General features: G+C 60.4%; 1 protein-coding gene across 1 annotated transcript in view; it reads right to left on the bottom strand.

Annotated features, from left to right (window-relative positions):
* Positions 1–450: 450 nt before the first annotated feature.
* Positions 451–25938, bottom strand: part of TRPV4 (transient receptor potential cation channel subfamily V member 4) — a 38916-nt gene continuing 13428 nt past the window's right edge. Inside the window, exons 2-16 of the mRNA XM_034791513.1 lie at positions 20885–21304; positions 15118–15290; positions 14396–14548; positions 14029–14169; positions 12699–12997; positions 10928–11107; positions 10183–10341; positions 9576–9668; positions 8450–8523; positions 7513–7678; positions 6383–6449; positions 5374–5690; positions 4150–4277; positions 2612–2733; positions 451–2090 (exon numbers count right to left, since the gene is read on the bottom strand). Of these exons, the coding sequence (XP_034647404.1) occupies positions 1933–2090; positions 2612–2733; positions 4150–4277; positions 5374–5690; positions 6383–6449; positions 7513–7678; positions 8450–8523; positions 9576–9668; positions 10183–10341; positions 10928–11107; positions 12699–12997; positions 14029–14169; positions 14396–14548; positions 15118–15290; positions 20885–21264 (2610 nt within the window). The 5' untranslated portion in view covers positions 21265–21304 and the 3' untranslated portion in view covers positions 451–1932. The remainder of the gene's footprint in view (positions 2091–2611; positions 2734–4149; positions 4278–5373; positions 5691–6382; positions 6450–7512; positions 7679–8449; positions 8524–9575; positions 9669–10182; positions 10342–10927; positions 11108–12698; positions 12998–14028; positions 14170–14395; positions 14549–15117; positions 15291–20884; positions 21305–25938) is intronic.

Genomic DNA, 25938 nt, shown 5'->3' with positions numbered 1-25938 from the left:
TACTCCTCGTGAACAGTCTCACAAGTGACATTTTGGTCCCAAGCACCTCCAAAGAGAAGAAATGGGACACAAGTACTTGTGCACAGATGGCTTTGCACACTGACTGTGCCTGGCATGAATTTGCACAAACATTCACACGCTGAATATTCAAGGACCAACGTGGAAGATTTCTGTGGGCGTGGGAACCATCCAGGCAGGGAGCAGAAACAATGCCACGTGACGTAAGTGACCCGGCACCGAGTCTGCATTACAAAGAGCACGTAGCGGCCACAACGGGCACGGGGCAGAGCCAGCGAGCAGCCCTAAGGCTGAGTAATGGTGACAGGGGCCGTGCCTCAGCTGATTGCAAACAAAGTCATAAAACCTACGTCTGTTGGCAGCTAATTCACCAACTCTTCACCCAGCTCCAGTGGCCTCGGCTCCTGGGATAGGTCAGGTGCTTGGGAGGAGACCATGGACGGATAAGCCCCTTGGCGCTAACAGGGCCAATGCCCTGTGGGTAACAACAGCGATTCCACCGCACGGAGCCCTGTCCCGCCAGCGCAGGGAGGGAAATGAATGGGGCAGCCAAACCACTGAGCTCCAGCTCTGTTCCACTGCAGAGCCGGGGTGTGTCGGGAGCGAGCACTGGAAACGGTCACTGATTAACACACTTTGCGCATGGAAACGGGCAGCCGTGCCATTTGCCTGCAAGGCACCTGTGGCACTGAGCGGGGCGAAGGGGGGAGCTGCCTGAGACACAGACCAGTCCCTCTGTCCAGGCCTTCTCTTCAGAGAGCCACGGTAAGGTGAACGCAACCTCTGCAGGGAGAGGGAGGGAGCCCCGTTGCCCAGGACGTTGGAAACAGGCTGATCTAAGGCCTAGAGAACATGCTGTAGGGAACCTCCCTGCATTGGGCAAGCTGATTTCTAGGCTCTCCCTCAGCTGGTGGAGGGCAGAGACCGGATCCCTGGCTAGGAAAGGGCTGGGGGATCTGCACTAGGCCCGTGTGCTTTGGCTTTGCAGGGTCGGGTTTGCCAGCACTGACGTTTGCAGAAAGCAAAGGTTAGGCTTGAACACCGGCTCCTGGGAGGAGGCAGCTCGGACAGAATTGCTGTCTGTCGGCTGGACAATGGCGTCCCCCTGCCCAGCCGATTGTTGGGGGAGCAAATGCCAGCGCCCCTGGAGATTTGCCCATGGCTGGGGCTGAGAGTGGAGTTCCATGTGCACAACAAGCTCACTGGTGCCACTCACTAGGGGACACTGGGCAGTTCCCGGTGCAGCTGGAATCCTGGTGCCAAGGGCAGGGGTACGCACGGCGCTCCCACTGAGACACTCTGCACGCCGACAGACTGGCTGCTGCCCAGCCAGGGGAGTGTGTGCCAAGGGCAGCCCTGGCACGGCGCCCAGGAAGTGACGTGGCATCTCAGCACCGGCCGGTCTCTCCACCAGGGCCCCCGCACACACAAACCAGCATGTGCAAGACGAGAGCAGGGCATGGGCACACCGCAGGGCTTGGGGGTGCTGTCCTGTGAGCATCTCATGAACATTCCCTGCAAATCCCTCTTCTCTCTACAGCCCTGCTCTGCACTTCATGACGGTCAGGCTCAAGGGGTGTGGAGCCAGGGGCTCAGCGCTTGGAAATAACAGCAAAATGATTATTTCACCGCGGCTGGTGTCTGAGACAGCCAGGGCCCTGCTGGACAAGTCCGTTCGGACCCAAGGGCCGTGCGCAGGGCTCCGGGAGAGAGCAGGGGGCTCCGGCTGTGCGCTGCATGCCGCTGGTGGGAGGGAGGCTGTTTCAGAAGCTCCGTTGCTGGTTGGTTTCTGCCTGCCTGCATTGTGCGCATCAGCCCCGCTGCCCCACGCTGGGGCCTGTGCATGGTGGGCAGCAGAGGCCGGGCGGAGGACAGAGCCAGCGTTGACTTGTCTCTTCGTGCCTGACCCTGCTGTTAGATGTGGGAGTCCTCTTTCCGCCAGCCTGAGGGATGCCCTTGCTTCCAGTCGTGCATGTCGGACGTCCCCCTGTTCTCCAGCGGGACCACCACTTCCTCCGGCTGCGAGCTCTTATTCAGCTCCACCACCCGGGGCACCACGCTCGACCAGCGATCTGCCGGACGGGGACGGGGAGAGGCCATTTAGTGGGAGTTACCTTGGCACGGTAACTCCAACTCCCTCCACCCCCCAGTCTGGATTTTACCCCGGTGGGCTCGTCCAGCCCTCATCTCTCCCCCGCCTCTGTTCCTACGCCGGTTTCCTCGGCCCCCTCGCTCACTGCTGTGATGCAGCTTTGGCTGTGTTAATCTCCGCACTCCCCCGCACCTGCACACCCGGTTCAGAAGCACGGGTAGCTCTGCTGAGCCCGGCCAGCCCCGGCCAGCGTCCTTCACGCCTGCTGGGACGCAGGGAGGCCTCTGCCCCAACATCCCTGTTTGCCAACACCCCCTGCTTACAGGTCAGCCAAAGGAGGCTCCCCCAAGGGCACGAAGCAGGTTATGCTGGAGGCACATGAACATGGGACTCCTTAACTCCCATGAGATCCCAAAGGCACCACCAAGGGGCAACCCCCCCTTCTCCCCCCAGAGCCCAGGGCAGTGCCTTGAGTCCATGGTCCCCCGTCCCACCGCTCACCTCTGCGCAGCCGGCCCACTGTGTGGGAGAACCCGTAATACTGGTAGGTGTCGTTCTTGCCTGGATCCTCGTTGATGATGCCAAGATTCTGGTTCCAGTGAGACCAGTTCACCTCATCGACCCTGTGGGGGAACGAAGGCACTCCTGGGGCAAGGGCAACGAATGGAGGTGGGGCGACAGGCCCTGGAGCCCAGCCCCGCCCCCCCCGCAGAGGGAATCCCTCTGGGTTCTGTCCTGCCCCATTCAGGCTCTTACACAGGCCCATCGCCACGGTATCTGGGCAGCAGGATAAGCGTGAGTGCCCCTGGACGGTGGGGCTGTGCAAGGCTAAGTGCATGGTCCATGCAATGACCAGCCGGAGACTCAGTCATTGCGTTTCCCTCTCCCAGGCCTGAGCCGCCCTCCCCAACGAGCTGCTGGCACCTGGTATGGGAGAGGTGGTGGGGATGGGAGCAGCCCGCTGAGGGATGGGGCAGCCAATGCACTGGCAGACCCTTTAGCAAATGGCAGGGCTCAGCCTACATCCAGCAAATGGAGCCTGGCAATGGGGGGGGCTGGGGTGTACCCAGAGCCAGGAATCCCTCGCACCAGCTGTCCCTGCTCCCCAGTGATCTGGAGAGAGCCCAGGGACACCGGGTGACATGCCGATGCCAGCGAGCTGGCTGCATGAGCATCCCCAGCCATGGCACGGGCCCGTCCCAACTCATTTAGCACCAGCCTGGCACCGGGGTTCTTCCCAATGCGGCCCCCACGGCCTGGAGCCTTCCCATGCAGCACGTCGGGGTGAGACAGGCTGGGGGCGCCCGTCCCGTTAAACGGCACCAGGTTACCCCTTTGGCAGACAGGCTCCCGAGCTCTGGAGAAGTCGGGCCTGGGCTTTTGTCTTCCCTACAGGTCCCCCAGGACGCGCTCTGCCCACTCACTCCTCCAGAGGCACCCCGTGTCATGGGACAGCCCCGATACTTACAGCCACGCCGCAGCCGAGCGTATCGGCCATTGAAAGACAACAAGTGATTCAGCCCCACACAGAGGGGCAGAGGCCGCTCTGCCTGGCTCCCGGTTAGTACAAACTACTAGGCTCTAAGGAGGCCTAATTATGAATCAATGGAGACACTCCATGAAACACTGTCACACCTGGGATGGGGAGTCCCATCCTTCATATTTACTTGTCTGCTTAAATACAGACTGCTGGCCCCCGCTGAGCCGGCCTCACGCCTTCATTCCTATGCAAATGAACCCACCCTTCGTTAACAGTGCAGCCGCAGGAGCCCATCAGCTCGCAGCCCGTTTGGAGCTAGGAGGTGAGGGGAGAGGGAGGAGATGCTGGGGAGGGGGCTCAGGATGGAGGTTAACTAGCCCCACGGTTCGGTTTGTTTATGGGTGTTGTCAGGACGGGCCCAAGGCTGGGGTGGGCTTGGGCTTCCCACGGGCTTGGGTCCGAGCCCAGGTCGAAGGCACTTGGCAAGGCACTAGCCCAAAGAGCTTGTAGTCCTCTGAGCTACTGGCCACCTGATTCCCCACTGACCCCCAAAGCTTACCTGAAACACCATCTCCGGTCCGGCGTGCCATCGGTGCCCTTCCCCACGGTGACCATCTCCCCCGAGCGGAAAGCTTTCCTCAGGAACACCGGGAAGGACCTCTCAATGTCCAGGATGGTGGTGGCCCACTGCACAGGGAGGAGCACACAGGCCCATCAGCCAGACTGGAACCAAAGGGGGGGCTGGGCATCTGACCCCTGGCTTCCAATGGGCGCTGGGCACCAAACTGCCTGGGAGGACTGTGGGAAACTCCACCCTGGGGGTCACACGCTCCCTCAGATGTTCCTCAGGCTGGGATCTTGCTGGGGTTAAGGCCAGCCATGCGCTGCAGGGAGGATCCCTGGGACGCGGGCGTCACTCAGCTCCAGAGCGTCACACCCCTGTTTCGCCTCTTTCTCGAGCACCTGAGCTCCCCAAAAGGGTTCAGACAATCACGCCGAGCTCCCCACAGCCAGGGTCATCTTGGGGCTGCCCCTTCTCAGTTTGTTCAGCGTCTCCCTGGGTTAGCGGCACAGGCCAGTCCTGCCCCTACGTACCCGAGTGTGACACCCGATGCAACCGATGGAAGGTGCATGTGTATCTGAGGGCAGGGGTGTCCCCCCTTCCCATGAGGCTCTGCCAGGGGAGACACCCCAGTCTAGAGTGCAGGAGAACAGGCCACTCTCCTGCTCTGGCCAAGCGGGTGGTCATGGACCAGATGGGACCCGCCAGGTCATTTCCATGTCCAGTCCCTGAGCAGGGGAAGGGAACGTGGCGATAAAAATGCCGGAGCCCTTTCTACACCACAGCTTCCCCCTGTGCTACCCCAGTAGGTGCCTGCTGGGAGAAGGGGTGGACACACCCTAGTGTCCAGGGCTGCGGACCCGGTGTCCTCATCAGGGCATGCATGCTAACGGATGGGCCATCACCAGCTTGGGCAGCATAGAGCTATGGATCTCAGCCTGGGGGCCACCAGCAGCTCGGAGGGCAATAGGCCTCAGCTGCTCCCATTCCCCATCTCCAGGGTTCCACTGCACCACCTGCGTCAGATGCTCCGTAGACGCTAAAAGCATCCCATAAACGGCCATTCTCTCCTGTGCCTCCTGGGACAGGGCGTGGAGTCGGCATGGAGGATTCTGGGGAGGAGGCCAGTCTATGAGCAGCTTAACATGGCCTCAGCAGGCCCCCTGCATTTGGCCTGACAGGGTGTCTGCCCCTGGCAGCCAAGGCCTGGCCAGATCTTACCTGTAGCTTCCAGATGTGCTTGCTCTCCTTGGAGACCTGCCCCACCGTCTCCCCCATCAGAGCGATCAGCATGTTAAGGAGCAGCACAAAGGTGAGGATGATGTAGGTGACCAGCAGGATGACGAAGACGCCGGGGTACTTGGCGCTCTCGATCATCTCCAGGTCGCCCATGCCGATGGTCAGCTTGAAGAGATCCAGCAGGAAGTTGCTGAAGGTCTTGCTGTCCCGGCAGGACGGGTAGGCGGGCACCGTGCAGTTGGACTTGTCTTTGTTGCAGGCCTCGGCACTGGCACAGGGGTTCAGGAGCGAGACCAGAGCTGGGCCCGGGAGAGGGGGGAGGGATATGGGTGAGATCCCCAGAGAACTCAGCCAGGGGCCGAGCTGGGAGAACTGGCCAAGTCAAGGTAAGGCACCAGTCAGTGTCACCACCTCTCTGGATGACTCGTTAGGGTGCGCAGCGCCAGCCGAGCACCGCCTTGCCAGGAGCCTGCACTTGCAGTGGGGACCTGGGCCCCACGCTCTGCCCTCATCCTACTCCAGCCTGGAGAGCTCCTCACATCTCCCATGGAAGAGTGAAGCTCCCAAAGCCGAGGGTCAGAGCAGCATTCCCTGGCCTCCCTGCGTAACTCCCTCACTAGTGCCCCGGGGTGCAAAGGAAGGTAAATGAATGGCTAGCTCGGGCACTCAGCACTATACCACAGCCCGAGGCACGCTGCGCTGACACACGAGCCATTCCCCACAGCTCCTGTTCCAAGGGATCTGAACAATAAACCCTGGTGAGATTCCTCCCCCGACCCGGCAGAACTCAGCCCTTTGTCTACCCGGCCACCGCGTGAGAGCCTGGAAGGGTTGCCAAGGGCCAGTGCCAATATGCAGTGCTCTCCCTTTCTCGGGCCACGGTTCTCCAGCTTGGCTGAGCATCACGCCAGGGCCCATCCTGCTCCCTGCCTCTTTCCCCACTCCACACCGAGCTAGCATCCCCTCCACAGCTCCCACGGCCGTGCCGTACCTGAAGCATAGCCGATCATGAAGAGCACATAGACCAGGAGGAACCGGAAAAGGTCTTTGAAGAGGATCTGAAAAAAACCCAGAGGCAGAGCTTAGCTGTGCTGGGATCAGAGCCAGCCCCTTACGTCCCTGGAGAGCCCCGCAGCAGCCACTCACTGAAATGCAGCCAGCCCTGGGGGGGCTATGCTCCCATGACAGGGCCATGTCCCACTCCTGTCTCCTGCTCTGTCCACACAGACTCAGAGACACCCCTGGGCAGTTCATTTACCTTTGCTCTTCCCACCCCCTTCCTGCCCACACACAACAATCATTTACAGCTTCAGTTTCTCCTCAGTTCTCTGCCGGGGAGAGGGAAGAGCTCTCTCTACCCAGAGATCTGTTCTGGTAGCCTACCTCTCTCCCCTGCGCATCCTTCCTCTGCCTTCTTATACCTCCTGTGCTAATGGGCCAATCCGCTCATTAGTCCACTCCCAGCAGATTCAAATCCACTAATTAGGCCCCATCAGGTCCAACCTGGGGGGAATTAAGGGGTGTTTCCGTGACCAGAGCGCTGGCTCCAGCCCCCTGTCACACAGCTGTTTAACGGCACACAGAGATGCCACAGGACTATAGAAATTACTAGGCTGGCTTGGACCCGAGGTCCATCTAACCAAGCGTCTGTCGCAGACAGGCCGGCACCAGATGCCTCAGAGGAAGGTATTAAGAACCCTGCATAGGTCGGTTGGGTTAATCTGCCCCCGGGAAGGTCTCGTCCTAAACCCTAAGAGCTGGAGATTGGCTTAATCCCTGCAGCCTGTGGTTTAACATCCCTTCCACCAGGCTTGGTCTGCAGCAGCAGTTCAGGACAGGCCCTGGAGACGACTCCGGGATCCAACTGCAACCGCTGGGGCAGTTTAGGGAGAAGAACGGGATTGGCTGGAATCTGGCCAGGACAGAGGTTAAAAGCACCGGGAGACCCTGGCCCTGGCCCCAGGCACATCTGTTACCACGATCAGCTGTATTATGATACCACTGTGCTGGGGGCTGCACAGACGCATAGTGAGAGACAGCCCCAGAGTGTCTCTCTCTCACACACACACACACACACACACACACACACGCGCGCGCGCGCGCGCCTGGTCCCTGCCTGACCTTCTGAATCATGATGCTGTAGGTCCCTGTAAGTTTCAGGCCTCTGGTGAAGTAAAGTGCGTTCATCCAGCCCAGGACCAGGGCAAAGACCATGACAGCCAGGTAAGCTTCGATCCCCGCCAGGTACAGCGCTGCCGAGATGATCACCAGCACCGAGTAGATGAAGCTGCGGAAGAGCAGGAGGATTCAAAGGCAAAATCAAAACATCCCCCTGGAATGAACCAGCCCGGGGGGTCGAGCTCCTGCGCTCTGCCAGTCCTGTCCCAGGGCACCGTACGAGCAATGGGACTGGCTCCCGTCTCTGTAGCAACTTCCCAAGTGCCTTAGGAGGGCCCCCCAGGCAGCCAACTGTGGGCTGGCGGAGCACAGCAGGAGGTAGAGCGGTGTTTGTGTGGGGATCCGGACCAAGCCCACCACCCCCTATGCAGTGCCCTGGCAGCTTCAGTTGCCATAGGCAACAGTTCCCATCTGAGAAACCCTCACAGAGCACTGGCAGGGCAGGCCGCTGATTTCCATCAGGAGGATGAGATCCCTGCTGGGACGTGAACCTGCAGGTGCAGGGATGTCGGCCTGCTGAGCCGGCCCCTAGCAGGGGGCAGACACAGCGACGCTGGAGAGAATTCTGCAGCCGGGAGAGGAGATCTTGTCTGCATTTCTTCGCACACCTGTCTCCTCTCCCAAGGTGTCTATTGGGCTCCCCGGCGAGAGCGCCAGAGACGGCGTGCCGGGAGGCCTCTGCGCTTTTGTCCACTACAAAGGAGACTCCATCAGCGCCAGGCTGGGCTGACATCTCCCCGAGACAATACGGCTGATCCCAGCACGCCGGGCACCTGCAACCGCCCCTTCCCTTCCAAATGCATCTCCAGGGCTGGGGGTCAGATGACATCGCATGGGTGATGGGTGGGGTGCACCAGGGGCAAAGGGCATCACGACTTACTAGAGCAGCTGGAAGGAGCCATCTATAAAGAACGAATTCACCCCTGGACATTTCTTCATAAACAGATCCTTTAGCTGGGGAAGAAAGACAAGGTGGTGGAGCCGGAGCCTGGTGGGCTCGGGGAGGGGAGCCCAGCGCGGCACCCTGGGGGCGCGTACGGATCCATGGAGGCAGAGGGTGGGTCCGGCTGGGGTGGGCATCCCAAGAGGAGCTGGCATGCCCACAGGGTCCTTGCTGGGATGGAGGCAGTACTGGTCCTGCTCCACCCAGAGGAGGGGAGTTGAAGGGAGCCGCCCAGCAGGCTCAGTGCTAAGAGGCTCCAACCCCACCCGGCCCCGCAGGAATGGGGGCAGCACGAGGTTTTATCCGAAATTTGTAAATGCAAAGCCCTCTCGTTCTGCATTTAACCCTTCCCCTGCTATGCAGGGAAACCAGACCCACGGGGGCGGGGACCAGGACCGGCACCATGAGAGAGTCAGAAAAGAGACAGCCAGCAGGAAGGGGCCACCTCCCCTGCTCGTGCGAGTGGGTGTGGCCCCATGGCATAGCACCACCGGCTTCCATGGAGCGCAGACGGTTTACACCCGCTGGGAGCGGGCCCTCAGAGGACTTTTTTGGGTGTGTTAAATACCCTGAATCAGAGCTCCCAGCCCCATGGCCCACCCCACCCCACTCTGCTCCTGCCTTGCCCCAACCCGTGACCTCGGGGAAGCTCTGGGGAGATTGGCAGGAGCAGTCTGAGGGCTGCAGCCCAAGGGGCAATTGCCAAGCGCAGTGCAGAACAGCTCAGAGATTCCTGGGAAGGGTATGGGTGCCGCTGAGCTCTCCCAGGGCCAGGCAGCCCGGTGTGTTTTGTTCTCAGGGGACACGTGTGTTGCGGGGTTTGTGGGTCTCAGAGTTGGGCCCTACCCCTTACGTGTGTGTGACACAAGACACCTGTGCAAGTGCAGAGTGGCAGGATGGGGGATACTTGTGTGAGGTCAGGACACACTCGTGTGAGGGCCGAGGGGATGGGGGCACTTGTGCGAGGGACACAGAGGCACTCGTGTGAGGGTAGAGGGGCATGGAGGCTCTCGTGCGAGACAGAGGGGGCACTTGTGCAAGGGGGTGAATGGTTTCCACTTACATTGGTGAAAAAGAACAAGACTCCGGTGAAGAGGGTTATGATCTCCCCGGCCAGGCGCAGGTAGTCGATGGTCGTTGTGTAGGGATACGGCGGCTGCAGAGCCGGGATACGGTGATGAGAACGTTACCTCGAAATCCCAGCACTATGGCCTCCTACAGAGCCATGCTCCCTCTTCTCCCCCCCCCCCAGCACCATGACCAGCCTGCCCCGGGGCAGAAACGAGAGCCCTCCCCTCTCCCAGGCGCCGGGAGCCAGACGCTGCCCAGGACACACCCGGCGGGGACACCCAGACGGGCTCACCTTCCTGTACGGGGGTCAGGCATTGGCCATTGCTAGAGGCAGGGATCCCAGCCGGAGGTGGGAGCCGGGCCTGTCTCCCTGGACTCCTGGCCCGGCCTGCCGGGGCCCTGGCGTGGGCTGTAGCTCCCATGGGGCAGGGAGACCCCTGGGCGTTAAACGGGCTGGGCTCTGGGGGAACCGCTAGGGACTGCCCGGAAAGCTCAGCTCTGTGTACAGCCGGACAGTGGGAACCCGCTGCTCCCGCACAGATCCACACCAGCTGCCCCAAGCCCCAGGGACCCGCCAGGCCGGGCGGCGTGAGCCTCACCGTGCCCTCCATGGGGCGGTAGTAGGCGATGAGGGTGAAGACGACCATGGCGCTGAGGTAGGAGATCACGCTGATGTAGAAGGAGACGGCCCCGAACTTCCGCCACTTGTCGCGCAGCAGCTCGTTGATGGGCTCCACGGCGAGCATCTCGTGGCGGTTCTGCAACAACCCGGCACACTGGCTGTCAGCTCAGGGTGGGGGGCGGGGCTACGCCTGAGCAGATGGGGCGGCCGGGGGGATGGAGACGGGGCAGCGCTGGCCGTGCCCGCGGCTGGGGGATGGAGACGGGGTGGCGCTGGCCATGCCCGCGGCTGGGTGATGGTGATGGGGTGGCACTGGCTGTGCCCACGGCCAGTGGGGGATGGAGATGGGGTGGCGCTGGCCATGCTCTTGGCCGGAGGGATGGAGCTGGGGCAGCGCTGGCCGTGCCCGCAGCCGAGGGAGGGAGACGGGGCGGCGCTGGCCATGTCTGCGGCCGGGGGAGGATGGAGACAGGGCAGTGCTGGCTGTGCCCACGGCCGGGGGGATGGAGACGGGTGGCGCTGACCGTGCCTGGCCTGGAGTCGTGTCTGTGCATGAGCCAGGCTGCATCCTCCCGAAATGTTCACAATGGCCGAGGCATTGGGGGCTGGGTCCTGCAAGGGGCCTGCCATGCCTATGGGCCCTTGCTCGGCAGTCCAAGCCCACATCAGGCTGCGTGCCCACCATTTTCTGCCTGCCTCTCTGGTGCCACCTCAGCGCTCACCTCAATCTTACTGTTGTACACTAGGATCTCCAGGACAGACACCTCCTCCCCACAGGTGTCCAGTGAGGAGAGGTCGTAGAGCGAGGAGTAGACGGGCCCATAAGCCCAGTCCTTGAACTTCCGGGAGAGGTGACGGGCGTCTTCATCCGTGATCTCCCTGCGGATGATGTGCTGGAACATCTGGGGAACGGGGGGGGATGGTCACCCACAGCACGATGTATATAGAAAGTGATGCTGCTCAGAGCCCCGGGCTCTCCCTGAAGCCCTGAGCAGCCGGGCACCGGGACACACTGCTCAGAGCCCCCCGCTCTCTGCTCAGAGCCCCCCACTCTCCCTGCAGCCCTGAGCAGCCGGTTCAGGGGGTTCCACTTGCTCTAAGTGTCCAGGCCAATATTCTGGGCACCCAACTTCGGCCCAGGTTTTCAGAGGGGCCGAGCCTCTGACTGTCTTTCACGCCGGCCCAGAGTGTCCCACGCTGAGCACCGATGACTGTGGCAGCCAGCCAGAATCAGGGGCCAGCATGGAAAGATTTGGCTTTAATATTCCCATAGCAATTACTGTGTGATGGACGCTCTTCCCCTGCTTCCTCTCCACCCCACACCTGTTTTACCAGCCCGGCTAGCACCTCATTTCCTCAAGGCCCTGGGGTAACTTTTCTGCCTGACCATGATGAGCTGGGACCCCTACAATGCTGCCGCAGAGTGGCTGGGAGGGGGTGCTGGGGCAGGTGCTGGGGACCCCATGAACCCTGTTCTCTGGGTGGAAAGGCACAGCAGTGACCGGCACGGCTGTACCACCCTGTTTCCAGAGGAGTAACATCATACAGCGTCTGTTCTTTCACAATCTCCGTGTCTTTAACTGGAGACTCACACATGCCCCCCGCCACGTAGCACTGCAGCGTGCTCCCAGCTGCACAGTGCGGGGGGAGGAGGACAAGGTAGAAGAGAAGGGAAGTGGCGCAGTCAAGACACCTGAGGGGGAGGGGGAGAGATAGCTCAGTGGTTTCAGCCTTGGCTTGCTAAACCCAGGGTTGTGAGCTCAATCTTTGAGGGGGCCATTTAGGGATCTGGGGTAAAAATTGGAGATTGGTCCTGCTTTGAGCAGGGGGTTGACTAGATGATTTCCAGCCCTGCTATTCTATGATTCATTAACCAAGCCTGTTAATGGGCTGCTACCCTTATGCCCAAGTTCAGGGACTCCTTCGCCACAGAGCCATTTGTCTTGTAAGGTTCCAGAGCAGCTTCTTAAACACACAAACCCGCTGGAGAACTGCGACCAGCCGCTAGGGGGAGGCAGTCACTAAATCACAAACCAGCCAGGCCCAAAGTCACTCCCCAGAGCAGCACACCCTGGGACAATCAGGGGAACCAGCCCCTGCTGTGGGTGGGTGGGTGAGCGAGCGAGCACCCAGGGGTCCTGCCCGGGCCTATCCCAGCATGTGGTGTCTCAGCCAGCACATCGAGCACCCCAACAACCAGGCGGATGAAACCAGACCATCCCTGCGCGCTCACATGAAACTCCCGCAGGACAATGCTAACAGACCAAAACCGCACAGCGCCCGGGGCAAAGGTCACTCCAGAGCTGCCCGACCAGCCCTCCTCCTCCAAGGAAACCTGCCTCATTTTAAGTGGTTTCTTGCAACATGCGTTAACCCCTTGTGCGTAACAATCTGTCCCACCCTGTATTTAGCTGGGACCCTGGGGCTGGCGGAGCTGGTTTTGCCCTTTCCCTGCAGCAGCAGCTGGAGGGGGACGGGACGGCAGGCCCTTACCCCGATCTTTCCGATCTTGGCCGCCATCATGAGGGGTGAGAGGCCGTCGTTGTTGAGCAGGGCCTCCAGGTTGGTGTCGGGGAAGAGCTTGGCGCACTTGATCAGCAGCAGGTCGTACATCTTGGTGACGAACTTGGTGTTCTCCCGGGTATTGTCAGCGATGGCCACCAGGGCGTGCAGCACCGTGTTGCCCCGCGAGTCCTGACGCCGCAGGTCTGCCTGCTTGTGTGCGTTCTCCGTGAGGTAGTTGACGATGTGCGGCTGGTTGGTGCATGCGGCAAGGGAGAGGGGCAGCTCGCCTGGCAGGGGAGAGAGCACGACGGACGTCAGCCTTTCTCGGCCCCGCCACCCTCAGAACCGGGCTCTGGGCACCGGGCAGCCAGCTACAGGGAGCCAGGCCAGAGGCCTGAGGAGAGGCAGCCGCTCTGCTCCCCCAGGCAGTGAGCGAACAGCCAGTGGGGCGAGCAGAGGTATAGGCCTGAGCAGTGGTGGAGTAACCAGGAGCGTGAGTGTGTGATGGGATTGCCTAGGGAGGTGGTGGAATCTCCATCACTGGGGATTTTTAAGAGCAGGCTGGACAAACGCCTGTCAGGGATGGTCTAGATAATATTGAATCCTGCCTTGAGTGCAGGGGACTGGACTAGATGACCTCTCGAGGTCCCTTCCAGTTCTATGATTCTATGTGTGAGGCACGTACACCGTGACTGCGTGTGAGAATGTTCGTGTGACCCGATGGGGCAATCCCGCACAGACTGGTGTGTACCAGCGCAGAGTCCTGAGAGTGGCATCGAAGGGTGCAGTGGGGCAGAGGCACCCAGCTGAGGTCGCGGGGTGGCCAGGCACAGAGTGCTGCCGCTCCCGTGGCTGAGCCGAGGGGGCCCCCTGTGAGTCGCCTTTGGGGTCCCCCCTTCCCACTGGGGCTGCCAGAGACATCCAGCCTCCCGCTCTCTGCCCAGCCAGCTGGCCTCAGCCCTGCGCCAGGGGACCCGCCACGGGAGGGCAGGTCATTCTCCAGCGATGCGTCAGTTCTAGGCCCCCGCTGATGTGGGGGAGGAGTCCATTTTGGGGTGGTCTGTTGGACACGGAGCTGGTGAGACACCAGAGCCCATCTCCCAGGTCAGCAGTCAGCGGGCAGACAAGGACACTTCCTGGCACCCACACCCGGGAGCTGGGCTGAGGGGCAGGCAGGTCTGGCTCATTACCAAGCCCCGCATCGGGGCGTCCCCCTCACTGGAGGTGGCTTCTCCACCCGCTCTTCCTTCTGGGGCCCTCCGCCACCTGAGGACGTGGCCTTTCCCGTGCGCAGGGCCAGACAGCACTCCCCACTCACCGAAGTAGAAGTACCCGCCCTCGTCCTTGGGCTGGAAGAAGCGGCCGCGTGCCTGGGCGTGCACGTCCGCCCCCTTCTCCACCAGCAGCTCCACGTAGTGCTTGCAGCGACGCTCGATGGCGATGTGCAGCGCCGTCTGGCCTGGAACCACACGCAGGCCTGTCAGTGCCCTGAGCGCCCACCCCCAGCCCTCCACGCCCCGGCCGAGCCGGCATCATGCTCCCAACGCACTGCAGGGAGGGCAGGCTGGGGGGGAGGGGGGTGAACGTGGCTCTGCCCCAGCCGCGGTTCAGCTCCCAGCAGCCCTCCCAGCGCTGGCCATGGCCTGGAATCCCACCCCCGTCCCGGGTCACGGCTCAGCCCCCACCTCGGTAGTAGACGTCTCGGAAGGGCGAGTTGATGAACTCCCGCATGTTGCCCGTCTGCTCCGCGATGGCCAGCAGCAGGGGGATGGTGTCGTTTTTGCCCCCGCTCAGATTCAGCAGCGCTTTGGGCAGGCAGGTCTTCCCCGTGGAGGGCTCTGCAGGGGAGTGGAGGGGCTGTGAGAGAGGGAGCGGGGCAGGCGGGAACAGCCGGAAGCTCAGAGCGGGCACGTGCCCACCTCCAGGGGTTTCACCTTCACCCGCTGCTGTCCCAGCCACAAGCCCCCAGGTGTGCAAGGTCCAGGAACACCTGTGTTCAGAAGCGTTTCTTGTCACATGGGGGCCTCAAACCTGCTTGGCTGGAAGAGAGGCTAGTTCCCCACAAGGGCAGCCGGGTCTTCAGGGGAACCCACCAGCCCCGATGCACTCACACGGGCACGGGCAGTGACTGCACAGCCAGGCTCAGCCAAGCTGTGTACGCACCATTGAAGGTGCAAGCCCAATTCACCGTCACTACACGCTCCGCCATGCTGACTGCCCATGAAGTGCCCAGCCCAACGGACTCTGCTGTGTCCCTAGAGTCTGCAGCAAGGGCACAGGGCCTGTGCAGCACAGCCACTGGCTTCCCCTCTTCTCCCCTGTCCTGAGCTGGTATGTTTGGCTCCCCCCGCCCCGGCAGGAAGCCCCATAGCCAGGCCGTGCTGACACTGCCCGTTTCGCAGCTCACCTCGAAACTCCTCGTCGGTCAGGCGCTTCTTGTGGGTCAGCAGGAAGGGGAGGAGCCCCTCCAGGCCGGCGGTCGAACCCCGGGACACGATGTCGAAGAGGATGGGCCGGTTAAACACCTTGAGGACTGGAGGCGGGTTGGGGGCCGGGGCCTTCGGGCTGTGGGTCTGCTTCCTGGAAAAGGGGCACCGGTTCTACAAACAGGCTCTCAGAGCGCGCAGCTCCTCCGGCCACCAGCGCCGGCCTGATGCCTACAGGGCCAGTGCATGAGCCAGACACGGCCACTGACACTCCCGTTACTACAGCCTGCGCCAGGTGCCTGGGTGGGGCATCTGGTCTCCTGGCCCTTGACTTCTCCTCTGCCCCGCAGCATTGCAGTTACCCAGGTGCACAAGAGGCAGTATGACTCAGTGGACAGGATACTGGACTGGGAGTCAAAACAGCGGGACAGAACTCTACCACTGACTCTCGTGGACAAGGTGCTTCCCTGCTCCGTGCCTCAGTTTCCCCACCTGTAAAATGCAGGCAGTAATACTTGGTCGCCTGTGTAAAGTGTTTCATTTCCTGTGGAAGGAAACCCAGCCGCATTCACACTAGGGAACATAACTCAAGCTCTCCGCATTACACCACTGATTCCGGCATAGGCGGATGTTTCTATTAAACTGAACCACAGTGCAGCAGTTAACGATGCTGACATGTCAACTGGTGTCATTAGGCTTCAGAATTAACACAGCCCATGGAGAGGTAAGGGCCGATTCCCACCTCTCCTGGGGGTTGTTTCTGTTTCAGAGAGGCAGCGCCGTGCCAGGGCACATTAGAAATGAGGCTAGACATTTAAAATATGAAGTTAAATTAAAGCTTAAGCTTTCCAGAACCTGACAGCAGCACCAAAACAGCTACCGCCACGGATGGGCTCAACCCTGCCCCCATGCCTGGCCCTGCAGGCCTGCCCCTCACTTCACAGGGCCCAGGGCCATCAGCACTTGAATTTCCGAATGGCTCCCTGCTTTGGAGGCCACTTGCCCCTCAGGGGACCCTGCGTGCTCTGAGAGAGGCCAGCCGACAGCTGCTTGGCAAGGACTTTGCATCACAGAGGATCCAAAGAGCGAGCCTGGGCGCTGGTGCATGCAATTATCTCCCAAGACACAACTATACACGCAGCCCCTGTCCAGCTCCACGCTGCTGCTGTCAGCAAATCCCAAATCTTCCCCTTCATTCCAGGAGCTGCCCGAGAATCCCAGCCCCGAGAGGGGTCTGCAAATAAAGGGATCGTGTCTGCGAAGGAAGACGTAACTCTAGCTGACCGCGCACACCGAAATCCCAGGCAGGCAGTGCAATTGTAGCCATGCCGGCCCCAGGAGATTAGAGAGACCGGGTGGCCAAGGTGATACCTTGTATTGGACCCAACCCCTGGGGAGGAGAGATTGTTGGGACAATGCAAGATAGCTCCTCACCCACCCTGGTGCTATCTGAAATCCCCTGGCAAACAAGGACTATGTGAACGTGACCCCGAACACTACCTGAACCCACTCCTGCTTAGAGGCTGCAGCCAAACGGGTTTAGCAATGCGGCTGTCACAGCAGCCTGCTGCCCCCGACCCCAGAGGGCACCAGAGAGACACAGTCCCGGGGGGAGAATTCACACCTCACGCTGGGAAGGCAGCCCCGTAGCCAGGTGGTTAGTGCTCCGTGTGGCCACGCAGGAGACCAGGGCTCGGTTCCAGGGCCAGTGAGAGCTACAGTGGCAGCAGGCTGATGGCCAGAGAGGGGCGGGGTGATGGATTAGGTCCTGTCCCAGAGCTAGAAAGTGTAATAAGACTGCAGCGCCCTCCTCTGGTTACACTAGGACCAGCACCAATGGGCCTCGGGACACAGATCTGCCCCAGCGCAGTGAGCTTGCTGGAACATGTGGCCTCTTCCGAGTGCCGTCCGCCCCAGGGGCTTTGCAAACCTTAATGCCCTTAGCCCGGGAGACAGGCGAGCATCATTTCGCAAAGGGATAAACGGGCTCAGAGACGGGGTGGGGGTGACGTGGGCCAACTCCCTTGCTGAAGGCTGGGGATGGCTAAACCCCACTCTCCAGAGGATACGGGCCCTCCGGCCAGTCCTGTGGACGCAAGCCAGGCTGGTTTGGGCACCTCCGTTGTCTCCGCTAATTACATCTACACAAACCGGTTTCAGCTAAGCCCCAGGCCTAGCCGGAACAAGGCCTTCTCCCTCGAGTCAGCCACTTACAGAACAAGGCGTCATTAAAGGAATTTCTACCTCGCCCGGCGAGGAGCGACCCAGGACCGCTGTGTAATGCAATGAGCTTGCCCACCCCGGGGGGTCCGCAGGGCTGGATCGGCCCAGGCAGTGCTGCCGGCACAAGAACCCAACCAAACAGCTAACCTCACCCGGGCCTCGGCCCCGGCCTGGCTGGGTTCTAGCCTCAGAAACCTGAGAAGCAATTGCTTGCACTTCCTGGTAGGTTACAAGCAAACAACCCAGCTATTGGGGAGGGACCATTCGGGTGGCATAAGGGGCCAGAAAGAAGAGTGACGGGCGGATATGTGGGAAGGGAAAGTGTGGCTAAACACCAGGAGAACCTCCTAGCAGGGAGATCACCAGATTGTTGCTATCAATGAAACCTTGGCGTGGCGCTTTACAAACAAATCCGCCCCCCCACTCCCAGCCCCAAAGAGCTTCCCACAGGAACGAGGGGAAGTGTCCTCCCCTGCAAGACTGCTCCAAGCTCTGGGGATGAGTCCTGGCCCAGCACCCAGGTTGCAAAGCTCAGACCATCTTCAGGGGACAGCGGGGGAGTGGCAGCTAGACTTCGTCCACAGACCCCACTCAGGCCAGATCCGACCGGAGAACGTCCACAAGCTTTTGGTCCTGTACCCATGGAAGTCAGAGGCCATGCTCTGGGGGGCAGGATGGGGCCTTCAGACCTGCCGGTCCGATTTCAGTTGTAGCTAATGTCCCTGCAGTGCAGGTGGGGTGCAGTCAGTCAATACAGGCCGGGGTCTTCTCCCTGGCTCAGTGGCGTGGTGCCACACCGTGCCCGTAGGGGCGACATGAATGCACACTCCCCTCCGAGTGCTGGTCTCTGCCGCGGCCCCCCAGCCCTTTGGGAATGGAAGTGATTCAGGCAGGTGGGGGAGGGGGAGACCCCCAGCACCATCTAAGGCAGGTGACTGTATCACGGGGTCATCCAGGCGCACGCTCCTATCCTAGAGCAACGGCTCTAAATGCTTCTCCGCGCACATGTGGCTGCTGTGGGGCTCGGGACCTTGGCTGCTACGGACAGTCTGGGATCCCCCCCACCCGACACATATACAGGAACCAGGGCGGGGGAGAGAAGCAGGAGGCAATTTGTTCTCAGCATCTGGAAGAGCGGCATCTGCCTCTGTGCGCTGTACAGCACCATGCACAATGACAGCTCTCCAGCCAGTGCCTGCTAAACCAACTGGGAGCGTCTCTTCCCCTCTGATCCCCGCCCTCCCCTCCCCCGCTTCCCTGCTTCCCTTGTTCTCTGGCCTGGGCAATGCCCCCCAACTCCTAGCCCCTTTCACCCTAGGATCTGCGGGGGGAGTGTTGTCATCCCCTTACTACAGACCATGTGGGGACAGTGAGACCCAGAGGCGTGGGTTTGGCCCCAGGCCACAGAAGGGTGCAGTGGAGAAGACAGAAGGAAGGGATTCTGACAGACAGCCTGAGCATGGGGGGACACTGCCTCCCAGAGCGGGCACCAGAACCCTGGGTCCTGCCCCCCAGCCCCTGGGGCCCTGTCAGTCCTCAGCACCTGAGGTCTCCTGGGTGGCCATCGCCCCGGGAAGCACAGTCGAGTGCAGGACTCCAGCAGGCTGTCATGCTGTCTGAACGACCCCGGGGAGCGGAGCCGGAGTCTCTCCAGCCCATGGCTTGGCCAGCCCCACAGCGTGGGGAGTTTCTCCAGGACAGACCAGTGCATTGTGCCCTGCTGCCTGTTCTGGGGCAGGCTGGGCCTCCATGTCCCCCGGGAACATTTCCTGGCCCAGCCTGGCAGGGAGGGGGCAGGGGGGACTCCTGAAAAGCCCATTCATGCCGGAGCCGGCTTGCCACTCCCCGCGAGGAAAGCCAGAGTGAGACGGCCCAGCACAGAGCCCTCTTTCAGGGGAGCGCGTGAGAGGGGAATTGGCAGCCAGCAGCCCTGGCGCGTGCCAGTACCTCCCAGGCCAGGCTGTCTGCACCGCCCCCCAACGCGGCTCACTCAGGGGGACAGTTCCACGCAGCCCTGCGCCCTGTTCCCGCTGACCTCCCCCTCCGCCCCGCTGCTCACTCACAGTCCCCAGATCAAGCTCAACCTCCCGCCGGCCTGCGCCGGGGTTCGAGGTCCGTTCCAGACCGCGGCTCCAGCCCATTTTGGTCTCAGCACTGGGGTTCCATCCCCCAGTATCAGGGCTCATCTCATCCTTACTTCAGGGACAGCTCAGGCAGGTCCAGCGCCCCTAACACCAGCCTGGAGCGCCAGGAGCATCGCCCAGCTAGGGAGGGAATGTTTCATGGGTCTCAGCAGCTACCGCAGGCTGACAGAGGCAGTGCACTGATGGGCACCCAAGGGCATCCCAGCTACTCCTCCTGCTTGGGACACAGGGGAGGGGAAATCCCCCTGGCTCTGATCGTCCCTTGGGCTTCTGGAGCTTCCCAGTCCTGCTTCAACAGCCTTACCGCCTCCTGGGCGGTCTGTACAGCTCACTGTTACCTTCTGCCCCTGGCAGCCCCTTCGCTCTGCGGCCTGCCCCGCCTGCATTTCTCTCGGGTGGCAGAGGTTTGCTCGGGACCAGGTCGGAGGGGCCTGGCTGTTGTCCAGCTCCCAGCAGGGCGCCTTTAACCCCAGTGCCCCTCTGCTTTGTAAGTGACCATGGAAAACGTTCAATCAGACACAAGCAGGTGGTGTTAAGTGGGCACATTCAACACAAGCGCTGCAGAGCCTGCTACAACATGCAGCTGCCCGGTGCTAGACGTACTCATTACTGTTACTAGCTGACACCTGTGAGAAATGACCAGGTTGGCCAAAATGCCCTTGCTGAGCGCTGGGACTGTGGCATCAAACGTAGCGACCCCATCCTGCCTCTCCATGTCCCTCCCTCTTAGTGCGTTTGCTTCCTGCAGTCCTAGCAGCTCAGATAAATAGTTTTCACTGCAAACATCTCAAAGAAGGTTCAAATCCACAGCGAACAGTTCCAAATCTTTGCTACAAAAATGTGGATTTTTTTAAAAAGTAGCATTAAAATAAAAGAAATGTGGCTCGGAAGGGCACCTGAGCACCGAAAATAGAAGAAACAGGAGCACAAAGATCTCTCCAGCACTTCTTGAACAGCAACAAAACATCAGGGGCAAAAAGGCTCACAAACTCTGTGACGTTTTCTGGATTGGCCCAGAGAGACGCTGGGTTGTGAGGCTGGGAAAGGCAAATGCCCCAAGCTAGAGCCGGCTGATATTTTTCAAAACTTTGAGTAAGTGTTGCATTTGGAAATTCCAAAATTTGAAAAATAAATGGGAAAATTTTGGATAAAATTTGCTCAAAAAATGCCCCCTTTTTCCAGCCACCTCTAGAGCAGGTAAAACCATTTGAAATTAAAACAGCAATTCACAATTCCGTCCTCCTTCCCTCCTTTTCCCAGCCAGCTCTACCCTGACCCTGGCTGGCATCTCGTGGCTGGATGCCCCGCAGAGCCCTTGGCATGGAGAGGCGGCAGCATTAGCAGACATGCTGCCCGTAGGGGACGGGGGTGCCATACTCACTCCCCTATCTTCTTGCGCCGGCGCTTGTTCTCGTTGGGGTGCTGGCGGTATGTGCCGTAATCGAAAAGCGAGTCCATGGGGGCTTTCTTGGGCCCTGGGACGACAGAGGACTCGTAGATGGTGGACTCCAGCAGGTCCTTGGGGTTGGGCACGCCCTTTTTGAAGGCCCCGTGGAATTTCATACGCAGGTTTTGCTGCTTGCTGTCCCCTGAGCCGGGGGGGAGCCGGGCTGCCTCAGCGGGGCAGGGGCCATCCTCGTTCTCAAACAGGTTGGCCAGAGACGAGAGGGGGAAAGCGTCGTTCTGAGGGGAGCCCTCTTCGCCTTGGGCCTCGCCGGCCTCCCCAACGTGGAGCCGGGGGGAGTCGTCCAAGTCCGCCATGCCGCCCGCTTTGGAAGGGCCCCGACCCCTCCCTGTGTGCCTGGAAGAGAAGGGGTGGGTGAGAGTGTGAGAAATGACTTGGGGGGGTGGGAAGGAGCGTGTGTGTGCAGGGTGAGAGAGACGCCCTACGCAACAAACCCTCCCAGCCAGAGACGCACCAAAGCCAGGCCGCCCCTGCTCAGCGCCACCCGCTGCGGGGGCAGGAATCCCGGGTCCCCAGCTCTTGGGCACAGCTTGGGCTGAAGCCCCAGAGCGCCCCGAAGAGCAGCAGCCCGGTGGGGGGGGTCGCTGCCGAACCTCCCTGTGTCAGGGAAAGGAAGGGGCAAGGCCGGAGTGGGGACTGTCCACGTGCCCAGACAGAAAGCCAGTGGGTGGATTTGGGATCCCACTACGCTGCAAGGGAAGGGGGGATTGCCCTGCAGGTAGGAGCACCCCGGAACTAGCCAGCACGGGTAACAATAGGAGCACAAAGATGGCAGCACGGGTTAGTGGCCCCAGTACAAGCCAGCCACAGAACCCATGGCTGCCTGCCTGCGCTGAAGCCCTTGCCACCAGTTCTACTCTGCTATTGTTACCTGTGCTAACTAGAGTAATGCTAACACAGGTACGCTCACCCCCCTTTGCAGTGTAGACACCACTTACAAGGGGCCAATGAGGAACGAGATCTCCAAGGGGGTGGGGGTGGACCAAATCGACTCAACCCTCCTAAAACAGACTAACCCAGTGAGCAGCACGCGTCAGATCGCAGGGCCCCCGCTCCCCTCACACCTGTGTCTGCTGGGATCTTGCAACAGCTGCCTGGGTCTCGCTGGCGAGGGATCGTTCCTAGCCAGTCCCCAGTTCTCACCCCTTGTGCGCCTAGTCGGGTCGGGGAACTCCCTGCACCGGGGTCCCGTCCCTCCCTGCTCAGGGAGATCACAAACTCCCTGCGTCTCACTTCTCCCAGTAAACGTGCTTCCCCTGCACTCGGAGCCAGGGCCCCCGGGATGCAGGGCGGGATGGGCAGGCAGCTAGCGAGTCCGTGCCGTGGTGGCAGCTGCGCCAGCCGGGTCCCTCATATCTGCAGATGTGTGTGGGATCCAATCAGCTGCGGGCTTCGTGTTTCAAAGAGCTGCTGTAATGACAGAGGGCGAGCCCTGCCACAGCCCGGCCTTGCCCAGATGTGGTTTTGTTGGGCCTAGCCCAGTGCAGGGAAGAGAACAGGCTCTTCTTTCTCCAGCCCTATAAATACCAACCAGCCACCCCAAGCCCCCTCCAATAAACACCAAGGGCCTGGCTAAAAGCAACACAAGGCAGTGGATCCGGGGCAGCAGGCGAGAGCCAGACGCTGCCACCCTGGCCCAGCAGGCTGGCTGGCACAGTGCCATTCGCAGGACCCCACCGAGTGGACTCAGCAGAGGGCTGGCATGAGTGTGAACGCTAAGGGCCCGATTCTAGTCTCATGCTGGTTTCACACCCGTGCTGCTCCGCTGACTTCAACGGCGACATTCCCAGTTTTCCCAGGTGTAGGCAAGGGGGGGACCAGGCTTCCCGGGCCCAATTCTTGGTCACCCTGCCCCTCCTGCGTGCAGCCAGTTACACCAGAGCAGAGCTGGGTGTTTCACGCTCACACTGCACAGGTGACACAACTGAGGGGCAACGGGGAATCTGTTTCAATCAGACCCTGAGATGGAGGCTTGCAATGGGATGGGGGAGGGGATCCAAATGAGGGCTCCGTGGCAGGGGAGGGACCTGAGTGTGGATTGTCCTGCAGCTGGAATTCAAATCCATGTCCCTGATTTATTTTGGTGCACAGGAAAATTTGCAAAAGAAATAACCAGCAGGCAGCAAGTTCTAAGCCACAGCCAGCTCTGGGAGCCAAGGTCGGTGTCTGTGCTGTTGTTGACAGGCCCAGCAGCTCTGGGAGGACAGAAAAAGCCGCCTGGGAACATGTCATTTTCGACTTGGCTGTAGCTTTGTATAACAAGCCCTAATGTGGGGCTTTGCTCTCCGGGCCTCAGACTGGAACGTTTGCTGGATAACATGCTTCTAATTATGTAGCATGTCATTACTAGAGAGCCAGCAGGTTTCAATGGCACAGCAATCCTGCTGCCGTGTCATCGGAAATTCAGCACTCTGGTGTCTGGAATGAGCCCAGCCCTGAGCGACGGAGGCATCCCCGCTCCCTGCCGGGCTGGGGCGGCACGCGCGCCCCGTGTGGCATGGGGAGAGGGTGCCGGGATGGGGAGGAAGGAAAGGAATGAAACAGCAAGGAGAACGGAGCCGGAGAGTCACCACCCTGGAGCGCCCTTTGTCCTGCCTTACGCAGCTTCGTCCACGCCAGGCTCAGAGTCTCCTCTTCACTCTGAAGGTCCTGCCCAGCTCCATACCCACCCCCGTCTCCTGCTCCTCTCTCCGGGGTCAGCCAGGCCATTCTCCTAGCCACCCCTCATGGCCCCTTCCACACCACCCCGTTCATCTCCCGCTCGAGGGAGGTCCTGACTCCAAGGAGCAACCCAGCCTTGGCATCTGCCTTGGTGGGGCTCATCCATATTGTGCGGCCTCCTCTCTGGGCGGTTAGTCTGTCACTCCGCTGGGACCTTGGCCTTTGCAGGCACCCCTGGGTAGGCGTGAAGCGCTGAGCAGGCCTTCTGGAGCTGGAGAAACCTGGCTTGTAGAGAGGGGCTTTTCATTCCTATGGGAGCGCTTTACAAAGGGGGGGTGTCATTATCCCCTTTATACAGATGGGAAACTGAGGCCCAGAGAGGGGATGTGCCCAGTCCAAGGTCACCTAGGGAGCCAAGATTAGCACCCAGGTGTCCTGGCTCCCAGTCCAGTGTCCTGCCTCTGTTCCCTGCATCCCACCCTCTCACCCAGAGACAACATGGACAGAACCACTCTGGATTGCAAAGCAGGGGCAAACGAGCCAAGCCCAAAGTGTTGGGGGAGTCCCGAGTAGTTTGCTGCCCCACTCTTCCCCTTCCGGTGCTACCTCTGCTCTTCCTATGCTGGAAGGGCGGGCGAGAGGTGTGCCAAACCTCGCGGGAAAGGCTCAGGGTCCCCCAGCTGACCGAGAAATATGGGGTCTCCAGCCCACCTCTGCAGAGCCAAGCGCTTGGAAGAAGGGCTGATCCCCCAACCTCCGGAGGGTCTCTCAGCACTTCTGAGCGCTTGCTGGAGCATTGCAGGCATTCGGCGCTTTACACACGTGGATGAACAATGTGATTTAACACCGCTACGCCCCCGGAGCCTGGTCACAACTATTCCGATGGGGAACCAATGCCCAAGGTCACCCGTCCCCACAGGGTCAGAAATAGAAGCCAGAGCTCCCAGCCCTCGAGCTGGCCTCTGAATGACTGTCTCTGGCTGCCCTACGTCTCCCTCCCCGCTCACCCACACAGAGGTGTCTTTGTCCCATCTTCAGATCTGGTTTCCTTTTGCTGACATTTCCCCAGGTTTATCACCATGGTGACTCAGCCCTCCCAGTGATGGCGCCAGGACCGTTACACCAGATTCTCCTCCGAGGCGCATTTACATAGCCTCTTTCGGGAGGTTTCCCACTGGTGCAGCTCCAGTGGTGGTACCAAGGAGTAGGGGGCACTAGAGCAGCCAGGGCACAGGTGAGCACCCGTGATTTATCTGCAGGTCAGCTAGACCTGCTCTGAGCAGAGTCAAACATCACAGACACGGACATACCAATGCGTCCGCCCTCGTCCACACCAGTGCGATGATGGGAGAGTCCAGTTTAGACACTGCCTAAGAGGGCAGATCTCCAGCGTCCTCTGAAGAAGAAGAAGAATACATAGCTCTTATCTAGTGCTTCTCATCCATAGAGCTCAAAGAACTTTACAAAGGCGGTCACTATCATTAGCCCTACTTTGCAGGTTGAGAAACTGAGGCACGGAGAGGGGCAGCAATTTACCCCAGTGGCAGAACCAGGACTAGAACTGTCCCAATCCACTGTTCTCGCCACTAGACCACGCTGCTTCCCCAACACACGAATACAAGACAGAGGCCACTGCACAGTGCCTCCCTCCTGGCTGGAAAGGCAGCAGTCAGCACAGACTCAGTAAAGTCCCAGGAGCTTCTGTCATCAGGCTAATCACTCCCTGGCTCCCTTCCCTGTAGCAGCACCACACAAACGTCCTGCCTGACAAATTCCACACCCCTTTGCTAACATTGCTCACTCACAGCATTAACCCTTTGGTGAACCCTCTGCAGACTTAGCGGTATTCATGCTATTGACCATGGGACAGCGTTTCAAAGGAACCAGTGGGTGCTAGGCACCCAGCTCTCCCTGACATTTACTGGAGGGGCCTAACTTCCCGAGGCTCCTTTGACAATTCCAACCAAAGCATCGATGGTGTCGTACAAAAAGCACAAAACCCCGACGGGCAAAGCCCAAAGAGCCCTCACCTCTTCAGACAAAGGGCAGCCCAGGGCAAAGCCAATAACCATGGGCGCTGCCAGCCACCAGTCAAAGGGACTCATTCTCCAGCCCAGGGCAAAGCCAATAACCATGGGCGCTGCCAGCCACCAGTCAAAGGGACTCATTCTCCAGCCCCGCAACAACCCTGGGTAAGAGGCAATAAAGCAGCCCTAGGGGTCTAGGCAGAGCTGCTCCGGGAGGGAATCTTCCTGCTAAGAGCTGCCCCGCCCTGGCCAAGTGTCACCGCCAGGCAGAGACCTAGGGCA

This window comes from Trachemys scripta, chromosome 15, assembly GCF_013100865.1.
Source record: "Trachemys scripta elegans isolate TJP31775 chromosome 15, CAS_Tse_1.0, whole genome shotgun sequence".
Taxonomy (NCBI): domain Eukaryota; kingdom Metazoa; phylum Chordata; order Testudines; family Emydidae; genus Trachemys; species Trachemys scripta.
Note: the sequence above shows the minus strand (reverse complement) of the source record. Positions and strands in the feature narration are given on the sequence as shown.